General features: G+C 46.1%; 1 protein-coding gene across 4 annotated transcripts in view; it reads right to left on the reverse strand.

Annotated features, from left to right (window-relative positions):
* The window catches only part of ACSL6 (acyl-CoA synthetase long chain family member 6), a 112922-nt gene that overhangs the window by 14249 nt on the left and 86388 nt on the right, over nt 1–12285 (reverse strand). For all 4 annotated transcript variants that reach the window (XM_048490055.1, XM_048490051.1, XM_048490052.1 and 1 more), the window contains exons 13-17: nt 8928–9062; nt 5607–5702; nt 4065–4137; nt 3427–3515; nt 1237–1353 (exon numbers count right to left, since the gene is read on the reverse strand). In XM_048490055.1, the coding sequence (XP_048346012.1) occupies nt 1237–1353; nt 3427–3515; nt 4065–4137; nt 5607–5702; nt 8928–9062 (510 nt within the window). The remainder of the gene's footprint in view (nt 1–1236; nt 1354–3426; nt 3516–4064; nt 4138–5606; nt 5703–8927; nt 9063–12285) is intronic.

A 12285-nucleotide genomic window follows, 5' to 3' on the forward strand; every position in this document is an offset into this window, starting at 1 on the left:
ACTTCTAGTGAAACCTAGAAATGACTTCATGGGATACATTAGTATTTACCAAAAATTCTATGACATTAGCATAGCATTTTTGCAAATCCTAGAGCATCCCATGATGTCAGTGTGCTGGATACCACCCATGCATCAATTCCCATTCCTAAAATGCTCCTGGGATTGCTGACTATGGCTTGCCAACTCCCCTCTGACATCCCTACATTGCCCAAAGGCCATATTGCCCTGCTGGCATGCAAAAAATTGCAAACATTACTGTGTTAAAAGAGCAGTGATTACATTTCTTGCTGGGGTACAGTTAAAATGTTAGTTATCTGCCAAACAAGGAGTAGAAGTACAATAAATTTCAAAAGCAGAATTTACAAGAGAAACAACATCAATTTTTTTCTTGATTTCTGAAATCTATCAGAAGGGATTTATTTATTTAATCCACGACATTCATATTCTTTTTCCCATAGAAAACTCAACAACTTTGTGAGGTAGCTTAAGATGACTGTTATAAGCCGCAGGCAGCACAATTCATGGGGGGAGGAAAGCAGTTTCGCAGTAGCCAGGGATGGTACTGCTGCAATGTAGCTGAACCATGTACAAAGGGGTTTTAGGTGGCATGGGAAGCATAAAGAACAGCAGAAATCCCTGGGTGCTGTGAAACCCCTTACAGAGCCCAATGGGCTGCACCATATGTTTAGCTGGCGTAGGTTTATGCCAGTCAAAAGAGCCATTTCTGGGCCAAAACCCCCCAGATTGCCCTTATCAGCTCCAGCATGGGCTCGTGCAGTGGAGGAGCACTGGCACATGGTAGCTTCTGTATTCAAGCACTGTGGAGTCACGAAGTGCCCCGCTACTGGCATTAGTGCTCGTCCCATCAGCATATTTGCCCCTTGCGCAAGTGTACATGGCACTCATGTCACCACACCCTTAAGCTGCCTCCATGATTCATTTTGTCCTCCCCTTTCTATTGTACTATTAGTATGCTATGCTGATGATTAGGAACAGGTTTCCCTTGTTCAAGTTTGACACGGTATCAATGACATCACACAGCCTCCCAGCACAGTTCAATATCACACCCACTGTACTTCTAATGTTATTAGTTGCTCAAAACTTAAAATTCATGTCAATAGCCAACTGATTTATTGCTTCAGTGTCCTAGGAAGGTTAGTTGCAGAAGATGTAGTTGGTAAATGGCACATTTGTACAATATTTTACATGCAACACTAGTAGATGTTCAGTACTTACAGGCAACCACTTTCCAACGTCCCCTGTATGAAGCCATCCATCCTTGTCTAATGCTTCAGCTGTTTTTTCTTTGTCTTTCAGGTAGCCTTTGAAAACATTTGGACCTTTCACACAGATCTGCAAGATGAATCAATTGGCTATAATCGCTCTATTGAGGCTCTGTTCTCAGAATAGCAATTGCAATTACTCATATTTCTGTACCATAATGCGTGCACGAGAGTCAGCCTTGGGAAAAGCTGATGCTGCCACATCCTGAACTCTTTTTTTTCTTTTATTTTTTTTAACAATTTTGCTGAATTACAGCAATGTACATAGTCAACCATGAAGAAATAATGCAATATAATATTTGAGTGGAACGAAGGAGAAATATAATAGTTATGATATATCGTATACTATGTGTCTGAAAAAGTGCTTTTTAGGCTTTGCAATGTTGATAATATCATTTTATATGTGAGATAACGTTAGTATCATCTGGAATGCAACTGAACTCTTAATAATAATCAGCATGTCTTACAGGCCAGGGGACCTATTTTGGAAATAGCATTCAATGCTATATCATGATCAGCTGCACATGTATATGAATGACACAACTGGGATACACCAAGAAAGGCCTACACATGCATGCAGCTTCTAAGTGCTATTCTTGCATTCTAAGCAGCATATTTGTCTGCCCTGAGAAACGTCCTTATACATGCAAATAATGCAAAGAAACGTCCCTTTGTACATGCAAATAATGAGTAATGTCATTATGTCTAGTTATTATGTGTATCATACTGGTCTTTACTGTACTCCTTTATAATTCTATAATCTGCCTTGAATCTTAATGAGAAATTAAGTAACTAACGTAACAAATTAAGTGTCTGTATCTTATAGTAAAACTAAATCGTTCTTCCACATCTTTTCAGGGCAGTGGTACAAACAATAGCCTGAGACAAATGAATATGTCCTAGAGAGATGGTCTTCTCTGTGGTGGTACCCTGGTGGCAGAATTGCCTCCCTACATAAATGGGTTTGAAGCACCAGGCAATTTTGAATCTAATATAAGGGCCACCAATTTCTAGAATTTATGGTTTCACAGCTGCTTTATCATTTCTGTTTTTTTCACTGGACATTTGCAGTTCTTATGGGCCTGGATTGCTGTGAGTGCTTTTAAAGCAGAAAAAGATAAAACATTTCTAAATTAGTTAAATAGATGCAGGATGCTAATTTTGACAAACAGGACAAGTTCTGTACAATTCTTCACTGCTAGAAGGAATTATCTCCCAACATCTCACAGAAAGACTGTGTAGAAGGACAGGCTCCCAGCCATGGGCTGGGCATGAGGGAGTGGGGAGCATTTGTGCCTGGGTGGAAGCGGGGGGAAAAGCAAGGATGATTTTTGACAATAGGCCCAGCACTTGCTATCAGCCAGCCAACTCTCAAGCTGCTTCCTGCAGTTGTCCCAGGGGTCATCCCATTATGGAATGTGTGGGACATGCAGACCTATAGCTACAGGCTTGTTTCTTGGCATGAAGTTCAGATTGAAAGGAGCAGATTACCCATTTTCCCCCGGGAGAAAATGGTTTCTTCAGAGGGTGGACTCTATGGCGTTATACCCTGCCCTCCTCAAACCACAAAATTTATTTATTCCATTGATTTCTATTCCGCCCTTCCAATGCTTCCCAGGGGGGTTTACAACAAACAAACAAACATCTCCAGGAATTTCAGGTTTTTAAACCCACCTCCCCATGTATTATTTTTTAGATTTCACATTTTTCTGTAAACCTGGGGACTTTTTCAGCTTTGTAGGAAGATCAGTCTTGCCCATTCACAACTTCAGTCACCAAAGTTAAATATGCAGAGATTTGCTATTTGAATGTATGGCTCATTCCGCACATGCAGAATAATGCACTTTCAAACTGCTTTCAGTGCTCTTTGAAGCTGTGCGGAATAGCAAAACCCACTTGCAAACAGTTGTGAAGTTTGAAAATGCATTATTGTGCATGTGTGGAAAGGGCCTATGATAAGGACTGTGGATTGTTTTGCTCTGTTTACTTACTCATTTGGGACAAAAGCAACCCTTTTGTTCTTTCCTTTATTGATAATATCATAGAGCAATGTATTACACATCCTGTCCCTCACAATGATTCACTGCTTTTTATAAGCTACAAATGAAGTCACAAAGAGCGTATCAACTAAATGATAAAATACCTCTCCTTCTCCTTTGGAAGTAAAATAATTCAGTTCTTCAACATCCACTAGCTTGATTAAATTACAGGGCAAAGGTGCTCCTACATGACCTACAAACCACAAAGAGACAAGTGTACTTTTTAAAAGGCATAAAAATAAAAATGAAATGAATTCAACAAGTTATTGAATACATTAATAGTTATCTGAGCATTGTTGAACTAGCAATTTTTATTTTATGGGCATATATTCTTCCAATAAAAAGGTGTACATAAACCCTGAGGACTAGTCCTGAGGTCTCTCCCTCAGGCCAATCCCAGGGAAGGCAAAATCTAAATAAGGCCTCAATTTACATGCTCATTAAAGCAAGGGTACAAAGCAATTATATGTGCATAGGTTAGAAGCATGCATCCAAGTAAAGTTCTGTTTAATGTTAGCATTGCTGTAGCTCTTATTGCAGAAAAGACAAGTAAATTATCAGTTTTAAAACTCTTCTGTTTACTGGAAACTACTACTTCAAGAACATAAAACACATACTTTGAATGTACATGGGAGTCTCCAGCACAAGTACATGTGAATTCTTAGAACAATAGTCTAAGTATCCAATTTACATAAGTGACATGCATTTTAAAATGAAACTATGCATCCTGTTTAGTTACTACCTGATGTCCAGTCTCCTGGAGTAGTGAAGGTACAACCAGCTGTGCACTCTGTTTGACCGTAGCCTTCATAAACCTGTCAGACATACATTATTTAACCAAAATAGCACATAGTTGATAATGTTATTTGAACTGGCAAGTCACATAAGCAGTAAAAGTGTCCTCCTTCTGATGCTCAGCAGGAACACCAAATTAGAGCTTTCTTGATAATCACCAGATATTTTGCTATGATTGTCTGAAAACATTTCAAGTTGCCAAGGAGTAGAAAACAGTAGTCAATTAACTGTTGTATGAATGAAACAGCAAGTTGATCAAGAAGGAAAGGGCAGGGGCCCATCAACCTGCAGTACAAGGTCACGTTGCTGCTGGCTGCTGAGGCTCAGGGTTCAGGAAAGACAGACGCCCCAGGAGGTGCAGGACAGGCAGCAGGGAAGAGTGCAGTAGGGCAGGCCTCCTCAACTGAAGGAGAAGCAGTAGGGAAAGGCCCAGGGAGAACAAGAAAGTGTGAGAAAGAGAGGTGGAGACTTCACCTAACTGAGGTGGGGCAGTGTTTAGAGCAGCATTAGAAGGGACAGAAAGGGGAAAAGGGTGGAGTTGTCAGGTGGCCAGGGAGAATAGCAGCTAGGAATGCTGATCGACCCTATAGCCAAAGGAATCAGGCCCTCCCTTGAAGAGGCTGTCCCATTCTATGGTCAGGCAACAACACCTGACCACAGCAGTAAGAAGAGGAGCAGCCCAGGTGCAGGGGCAGCATCCCAACTGCACAACTTGTGCTAGAAATATAGCAGGGACTCAGCACTGGCAACAACAGTTACCACATCAGGAGTTGTGAAATAAGGTATGAAATGAAAGACCAGCAGCCCTTGGAAGGAATTTCTTGAGAGTTTCCAGCTAGTTTAGTCTGCTCAGAATCTGGTCCTTCCAGCAGGATCCTGCATCACTAGCCAAAAAATGCAATGATGGGTAACACTCTCTAAAAACTCTCTTAATCTCCAACAAGGGCCAGATAGAATAATTGTTTTGAGCTGGTTCTACAACTAGCTCTGAGAAGGCCTATTGAAGCCTGTCAGTAACTGGCATGAAGGGGATAGGTAGGGCATCATCAACGCCATTCTCATCAGAGCTACATCCTTTGAAGCCCATTGACTTCAGCAAACTTAAAAGTAAAAAAACTCTGTAAAAGCCTACTATGGCTTCCTCTCCTGCAGTGCTCCTACCAGGGCCACAAACAACTTTTTACAGAGTCAAAACGAACGGAGACCCAGGATATTTCCTAGAGCAGATATCACCTTGAGAAAACAGACATGTTCAGGATGGGTGTCTAAGTATGGGGGCTCCTTTCAAACTGGTGGGCAGACTACCATAAGATACCTATTTTTATGGGCTCTGGCATTAATAGTCTGAATCTGCTTATTTCCATTATTTAAATACTTTGCCCTCAGTGCCATGTAAGCTACAGCTTTCGATTAAAGAATTTTACATCCCACCAAGCCTTCTCTATTTAGAGAACAAGTACATCTGAAGACTTGTACAGGAGCAACATACCTGACATCCAAGGGCTGCTCGAAGGAAACCCAGTACAGTAGGAGAAGCAGGAGCTGCTCCTGTTACAATCATCCTAACACAACCCCCAAGGCTTGCCTATGAAAGAAAATAGTATATTAAAATGCAGCTTAATGAAACCCTGAAATACAGTTTAGAACCATAAAATACATTTCCAAACTCTTTTAGGTCAACCCACCTGCAAAACCTAATGAAAATTTGACTACGTAACTTCTTTTAAGAGCTTATCCCCTGAAACACACATTTTATCTCAATACATGCAAATAATATGAGGTTTGCTTTAGAGGGAGCAGCTTCCCATGAAAGGAGGGAGTAGCTATACAATCTTGTCTTTCACATGAAAGTAGGGCAACTTCTCCTACCAGGTGTAGTGACTAAGAGCAGTAGCTAAGAGCAGTGGCTAAGAGCAGGTGAACTCTGATATGGAGGAACTGGGTTTGATTCCCAGCTCTGCCGCTTGAGTTGTGGAGGCTTATCTGGGGAATTCAGATTAGCCTGTACACTCCCACACACACCAGCTGGTGTGTTTGTTGTGAGGGGGGAAGGGCAAGGAGATTATAAGCCCCTTTGAGTCTCCTACAGGAGAGAAAGGAGGGATATAAATCCAAACTCTTCTTCTTCATCATCATCTTCCAAACAGTGATAGCACATGGAGATTAGCCTAAAGCTGTGGGGACTGTCCCATCTAGCAAAGGAGATATTAGAAGGGGAAATGGCAAGGCCAAGGAAGGAATGATAGTATACTTCCTCTCATTGGTCACTCTGCTCATTGGTCACACTGTCCATTGCTTGGACTGTATTCAGATATCACAAACAAATCACAATAGGTTTGCGGCAAACAGTGACGTCAGTATAGATGTTTGATGGGGTGGGTTCGGGGTGTGTGGCCACGGCTCCCCAAGCCCTGCCCCTGGCCTCACTGCTTATAAAAGCAGCTGTCTAAGGCCAGGGATGGCAGACTCCCCTGTCCCGCCTGTGCCCCCCCCCCGGCTGGACTCTCAGTCAGCAGCTGGCAGTCCCTTCTACCCTCCCCTCCCTTCTACCCTCCCCCTGGTGCAAAATATGAGTTTTGCGTACCCCCATGGGCGGCTGCTGTGATGCTGGAATCCACCCCCAAACAGCATCACTTGCAATGGTGTTTAAACTAGGGAGCCCAGATTTTCCTTTTAAATCTACCTTAAAGGGAGAATCTGGGGTCCCCAGTTAAAACAACCTTGAAAGTGATGCTGTTTTGGGGTGGATTATTCCCCACCCTGAAACAGCATCGCTTTCAATTTTTAAACTGGAGACCTCAGATTCTCCATTTAAATTTATGCCGAAGGGGGTGGATTTAAAAGGAGAATCTGGGGAAATTTGGGGGGTACCTGCTGTCAGGGGTGCAATTGTTAATCTAGCAGCGCCAAACTTTCCGGGTATCTTTAGGAGACTCTCCTAATGATACCACCCAGGTTTGGTAAAGTTTGGTTCAGGGGGTTGAAAGTTATGAATCCTCAAAGGTGTAGCCCCCATCTTCTATTAGCTCCCATTGGAAACAATGGGGGATGGGGGACCTCCTTTGGGAGTCCCTAACTTTGGACCTCCTGAACTAAACCTCACCAAACCTGGGTGGTATCATCAGGAGACTCTCCAAAAAAATCCCTGAAATTTTGGTGCTGCTAGCAGCCTAAGAACTGTGCCACTTGCTGGCCAAAAACTGAAAAACACTAAAAATACAAAAACCCCACAAACAGGGGGCGGAGGTTTGGACATGTAATGGGGGGTTGAACCCAGGAACCCCTCCTTACCTACGAACTTGGCAGCAAGCACAAAGCAGGTTTGTTGTTGAGCCAGTTTACACAAATCTTAAGAGTTTTGGCTCCAAGTGCCACCTGACTATTTATAGAAAGATCACTATAGATACGAACTGTCTCCTTTGCTGCATCCCCCCTACGATGGGACTTTTTCCCTTTGGAACTTACCAAAATTATCCCTCTTGATATATATTTATAAAATAGTGTAAAACTGCTAGTTTCACAATTTCTTTTAGAGCTTTGATTCACAAGTTTGTACCAATTTTAGTGATTATGTTAAAAAACTATATCAGTATAAAATATTAACCAGTTATGTCACATACCTGTTTTCATTAACACTTTGCATCTTCTGAATCATTTGTTTCCAAATATTAATATCTTTAAACATTTTAATTAAAAAAACAGATTTTTTAAAATATAAGTCTTTCAAAATATTCAGCCAGTCCTTTTTGTTAGAAAATGTGGATTCTTTCCAACCAATATCCAGCAAATATAAAATGAACAGCAGTAACCAAATGCAACACAGCTCTGGTAGCTCCTGCTCACCATACCACTGGTTACACAGCAGTGGCAACTCCTCCCAGTACTGGATCTGGGGGGGGGGGCTGGGGCAGAGGGGTCTGATTACCCAGGTGACACCCTAATGTGTAATGTGGGGGGCACACTGGGCCATCCCCCTGCCCTCCCACAGGAGCAAGCAGCAGCTTGCCTGCCCACTGCCTGCCTGCTGCTTTTCAGGAACCTCCCCACCCCTCTGCTGCTCACTGCCACATGCTCCTCCACAACCAATCAAGATGTGCTGGCAGTGCACAGCCTAGCCGTGACCAAGGGGGCAGGCTGAGGGGGCCTGGTGGAGCTCAGGGGCAGCCCAGCACCCCTGTGGGCTCCTGGGGCAGTGTGGCAATGGGGTGAGTGACTGGGGAGACCCTCACGTGCAGCTATGGTGGGCAAATCTCTGGGGGACCCTCAGGTGCAGCTATGATGGGTGTAACCCCTGGCTCCTCCTCACCTTCCTCTTCCAGCCACCTGCCCAGTGGCAGTGGCATGTGCCAGGCACTAATGAGACTGGGTTGACAGAAATGCAATATCTATGCAACTGCAGACTATGCTCCTCTGTATGGCTTTTATTTTTACATTTTTGAATTTACTTATTTTTTTTGCAAACCTAGGCTTCACAAAAGTTTGTGAAAGATCTCCCCTTTTTCTTTCTCTCTTTCCATAGATCTAATCCACAGATCCTACAGATAAAGCTACATTAAGAAACAAATATAATGCTATTCATCCTAGGACCACAAACATATTGATGCATATTGATTGAATGAAAGATGTCGCAGAGAACCATATCCCCACAGCAACTGAAGTTGGCTCTTCATTCTCTTTGTCTAAGGATGCTGCTGGTAACAGTTTTAACATGTTTCACAGAAATGGCATAGTGCTTTAAAACAGCCAGCAAAACCTCCAGAGTCAGTTTCACTACACAACAGTCAGGTGTGGGGTTTTTTCATATCTTTACCTGTATTTTGTTAAAGAACAGTTTATCCCACAGACTGTCATTTCTAATGATCCCACTTTGAACTTCCGCCTTTTTACGTTTGGCAACAAATTCCAGAATCCATCGTTTCAGTGGGGTGTCTGCTTGGCTAAAGATCTAAGGGAATACAAGATGACGAGGGGATAAGCTTATTTATTTATTTATTGAGCTTCTATACCGCCCCATCCCCGAAGGGCTCTGGGCGGTGTACAACATAAGAGAAGACGATATAAACAGTTAAAACATTTAAAAGCAGCGGCAACCATAAAAACATTTCTGATAAATATAATAAATTACGATAAATAGATGGCGTTCAGCGTCTAATGTTCCAATCTAAAAATTCCCTCCCCCTTCCAAAAGGGAGGAGTGGCGAGTCTAAGATGACAGTTGGCCCAGGTGTCAGGGCCGGGTAAGGGGGCACCATCAACGGCCGGTACCTCCAAAGGCCCGGCGGAACAGCTCGTTTACAGGCCCTGGGCGTGGAATCCCGCTGGAGAACCTTTGCAGGGCCCGGACAGTTGGAGGAAGAGCGTTCCATCCACTGGCCGGGCCAGAGCCGTGAAAGGCTCTGGCCCGTGTGGAGGCCAGCCAGACGCTGAGGGGCCAGGGACCACCAGTAGATTGGCCTCCCCTGATCGAAGAGGCCCTGCAGGGACGGCGGGGTGATGTGCGGTCTCTGAAGATACGATGGTCCCAGGCCGCCAGTAAAGCCTTAAAGGTCAATACCAGCACCTTGAAAGATGATCCGGAATTCCACCGGAAGCCAAAGTGCAGCTGGCGCAATACAGGCTGATATGTGCCCAGGTGGCATCTTACCTGCAAGCATAAGCGCTGCCAGCTGCATGTTGGATCCAGTTTTAGCCTCCGGATCAAAACGCGAAGCGGGAAGGCCAGCCGAGAGCCGAAGTTACAATAGTCTAATCTGGAGATGACCGTTGCATGGATCACAGTGGCTAGGTCCGCTTTGGGAGAGGAAGGGTGCCAGTCGCCGGGCTCCTGACGAAGGTGGAAAAAAGCAGTCTGGAGTTGTATGGGCCACCTGGGTCTCCATTGACAGAGACAAATCCAGGTGGACCCCCCAGGCTGCGAATCTGAGGGAATGGTCGGGTGCCAAAGTGACTCCCTCTCACACCAGCGCGGCTGGAAGGACCTCCCTTCATACGGCCGCAGACCGTTTGAGAGTTGATCTCCTCGGCGATTTAGGTTGTTAACCTGCTCCGTCGCGAATTCAACCAGCCGCATCACTCCAAATGAGCATTAGAGTTGCACAGGGGCGCGGCTGCTCCCTCCATCAATTAAGAACGAGTTGTGCGGTACATCAGCGTATTCGATGGCAAATCAGCCCGAAACTCCGTACTCAGCTGAGCAAGGGGTCGATATAGATATTAAATAGCAGCGATAAGTAGTGCCCCCCTGGGGTACACCGCATTGACAGCTGGCACTTCCGGGAGGCTTGATCCCTCGCGACCTCACTTTGCTGACTCCGGCCCCAGAGAAATCGAGGACAATCCATTGAAGGACAGTGCCTCGTGACTCCAGAGGCAAGCTGTAGGCAAGTGGGTCAAAAGGTCGCGGTCGAATCACATCAAACGCTGCGTGTGAGATCTAACAACACCAGCAGCTCGGATCCGCCCCGGTCAAGCTGGAATATGGAGGTGTCTGTGACGGCTTAACGAGAACAGTCTCCTCGGCCCCATGCCCAGCATGGAAGCCAGGACTGGAAGGGGTCAAAAGTTTCCGATGCGTCATCCAGAAAAACCTTGGAAGCTGCTCCAACATCATTTTCCCCACCACCTTCCCCAGAAACGAAAGATTCGAGACGGGGCGGTAATTGGCCAGATCACTCGGATCTAACGATGGTCTTTTTAAGAGTGGGTGGACCACTGCCTCCTTCAACCCATCCGGGAAGGTTCCTTGCTCAAGGGAACCATTGATTATACTCAACAGATGGGGTCGTAGCTCCGCCTGGCAGGTTTTCACAAGCCAGGGCACGGATCCAGAGGACAGGTAGTAGGTCTAACAGCAGCTAAGGCTCTGTCAACAGCGGCTTCAGAGAGCAGGGAAAACTGGGCCAAACAAGGGCCTGAAGACGGCAAGGGAGTCTCCAGTTCACTAATTGTAGCCAGGGTGGACGGGAGGTCATGGCGGAGCGATGCGATCTTATCCGTAAAAAAGCTCATAAATGCCTCACAGCTAATGCTCAATTGGGAATTTGAAGATCTCTCCGATAAGGAGGTCAGTGACCGAATTATGCGAAACAGTTGTGCTGGGCGGTGAGCTAGCTGGATGCTGGTGAGGAGTATAGCCAGCGTCCCCTTCACTTCCTTCGCCACCACCTCATAGGCTTTCACAAGCGCCCTATAAGATGTTCGCGCGGGTTACGTCACGAAGTTTTCCTCCACGCTCGCCGGTAGACGTCTTCCAGTTCCCGCCATATGGCGCAACTCCTCTGTATACCATGGAGTGCGTCATAAGCGGGGACGTAGAGGGACGCCGGGGGCCAACAGCATCGATGTATGCGTCGGGCGCAGCCGGGAATTCCAGTCCTCCACCTGCTCATCGAATACGGGCGGGTTCAGGGTCCCGCAGAGCATTCAGGAAGCCAAGTGGATCCATAAGTCTCCGCGGGCGGGCGTAAATCGGCCCGTCGCCTAGACGGGGGTGATGCGGCAAGTCCACCCGGACCTTCAGGGCATAGTGGTCCGACCATGGCACTCTTTCAGTAGAGGATACGACCAAATTTATCCCCGATTCGAAGATCAAATCCAGCGCAGCCCATTCTCATGGGTGGGGCCAGAATTTATTAGGGAGAGGCCTAGCGTCGCCACGGATGACAACACTGTGTCCGCAGGTCGCCAGTACAGCGAGGCGGCATCGACATGGACGTTGAAGTCACCCAGAACAATAAGCTTGGGGAACCGCAACGCCCAGTCCGACACCACCTCCAGCAGCTGTGGCAGGCCGCTTCGCGGTGCGCTTAGGTAACCGGCATAATGGTGAAGAACGGCCAACCTCTCCGGGGCCAACCACTCCAGGCCGACACATTCTATGCCGGTGACCTCCGGGACGGGGACTGCCCTAAAGGGAATGGATTCACGGATGAAAAGTGCCACACCGCCCCCCCGGCCCTGTGTTCGCGATTGGTGGAGGCACGCGAAACCTGGGGGCGCGACCTCGCCCAAGGCGACGGTCTCACCTTCGCGCACCCAGGTCTCGGTGATACATGCCAGGTCCACCTGTTGGGCTCCGAGAAAATCTCGGAGCTTACACGGCTAAAAGGAAGGAAGACCACATTTATCACTAGCACAAGCTGAAGTGGTTCCACAGATGCCAGCATTAT

This window comes from Sphaerodactylus townsendi, linkage group LG03 (assembly GCF_021028975.2).
Source record: "Sphaerodactylus townsendi isolate TG3544 linkage group LG03, MPM_Stown_v2.3, whole genome shotgun sequence".
Lineage (NCBI taxonomy): Eukaryota > Metazoa > Chordata > Lepidosauria > Squamata > Sphaerodactylidae > Sphaerodactylus > Sphaerodactylus townsendi.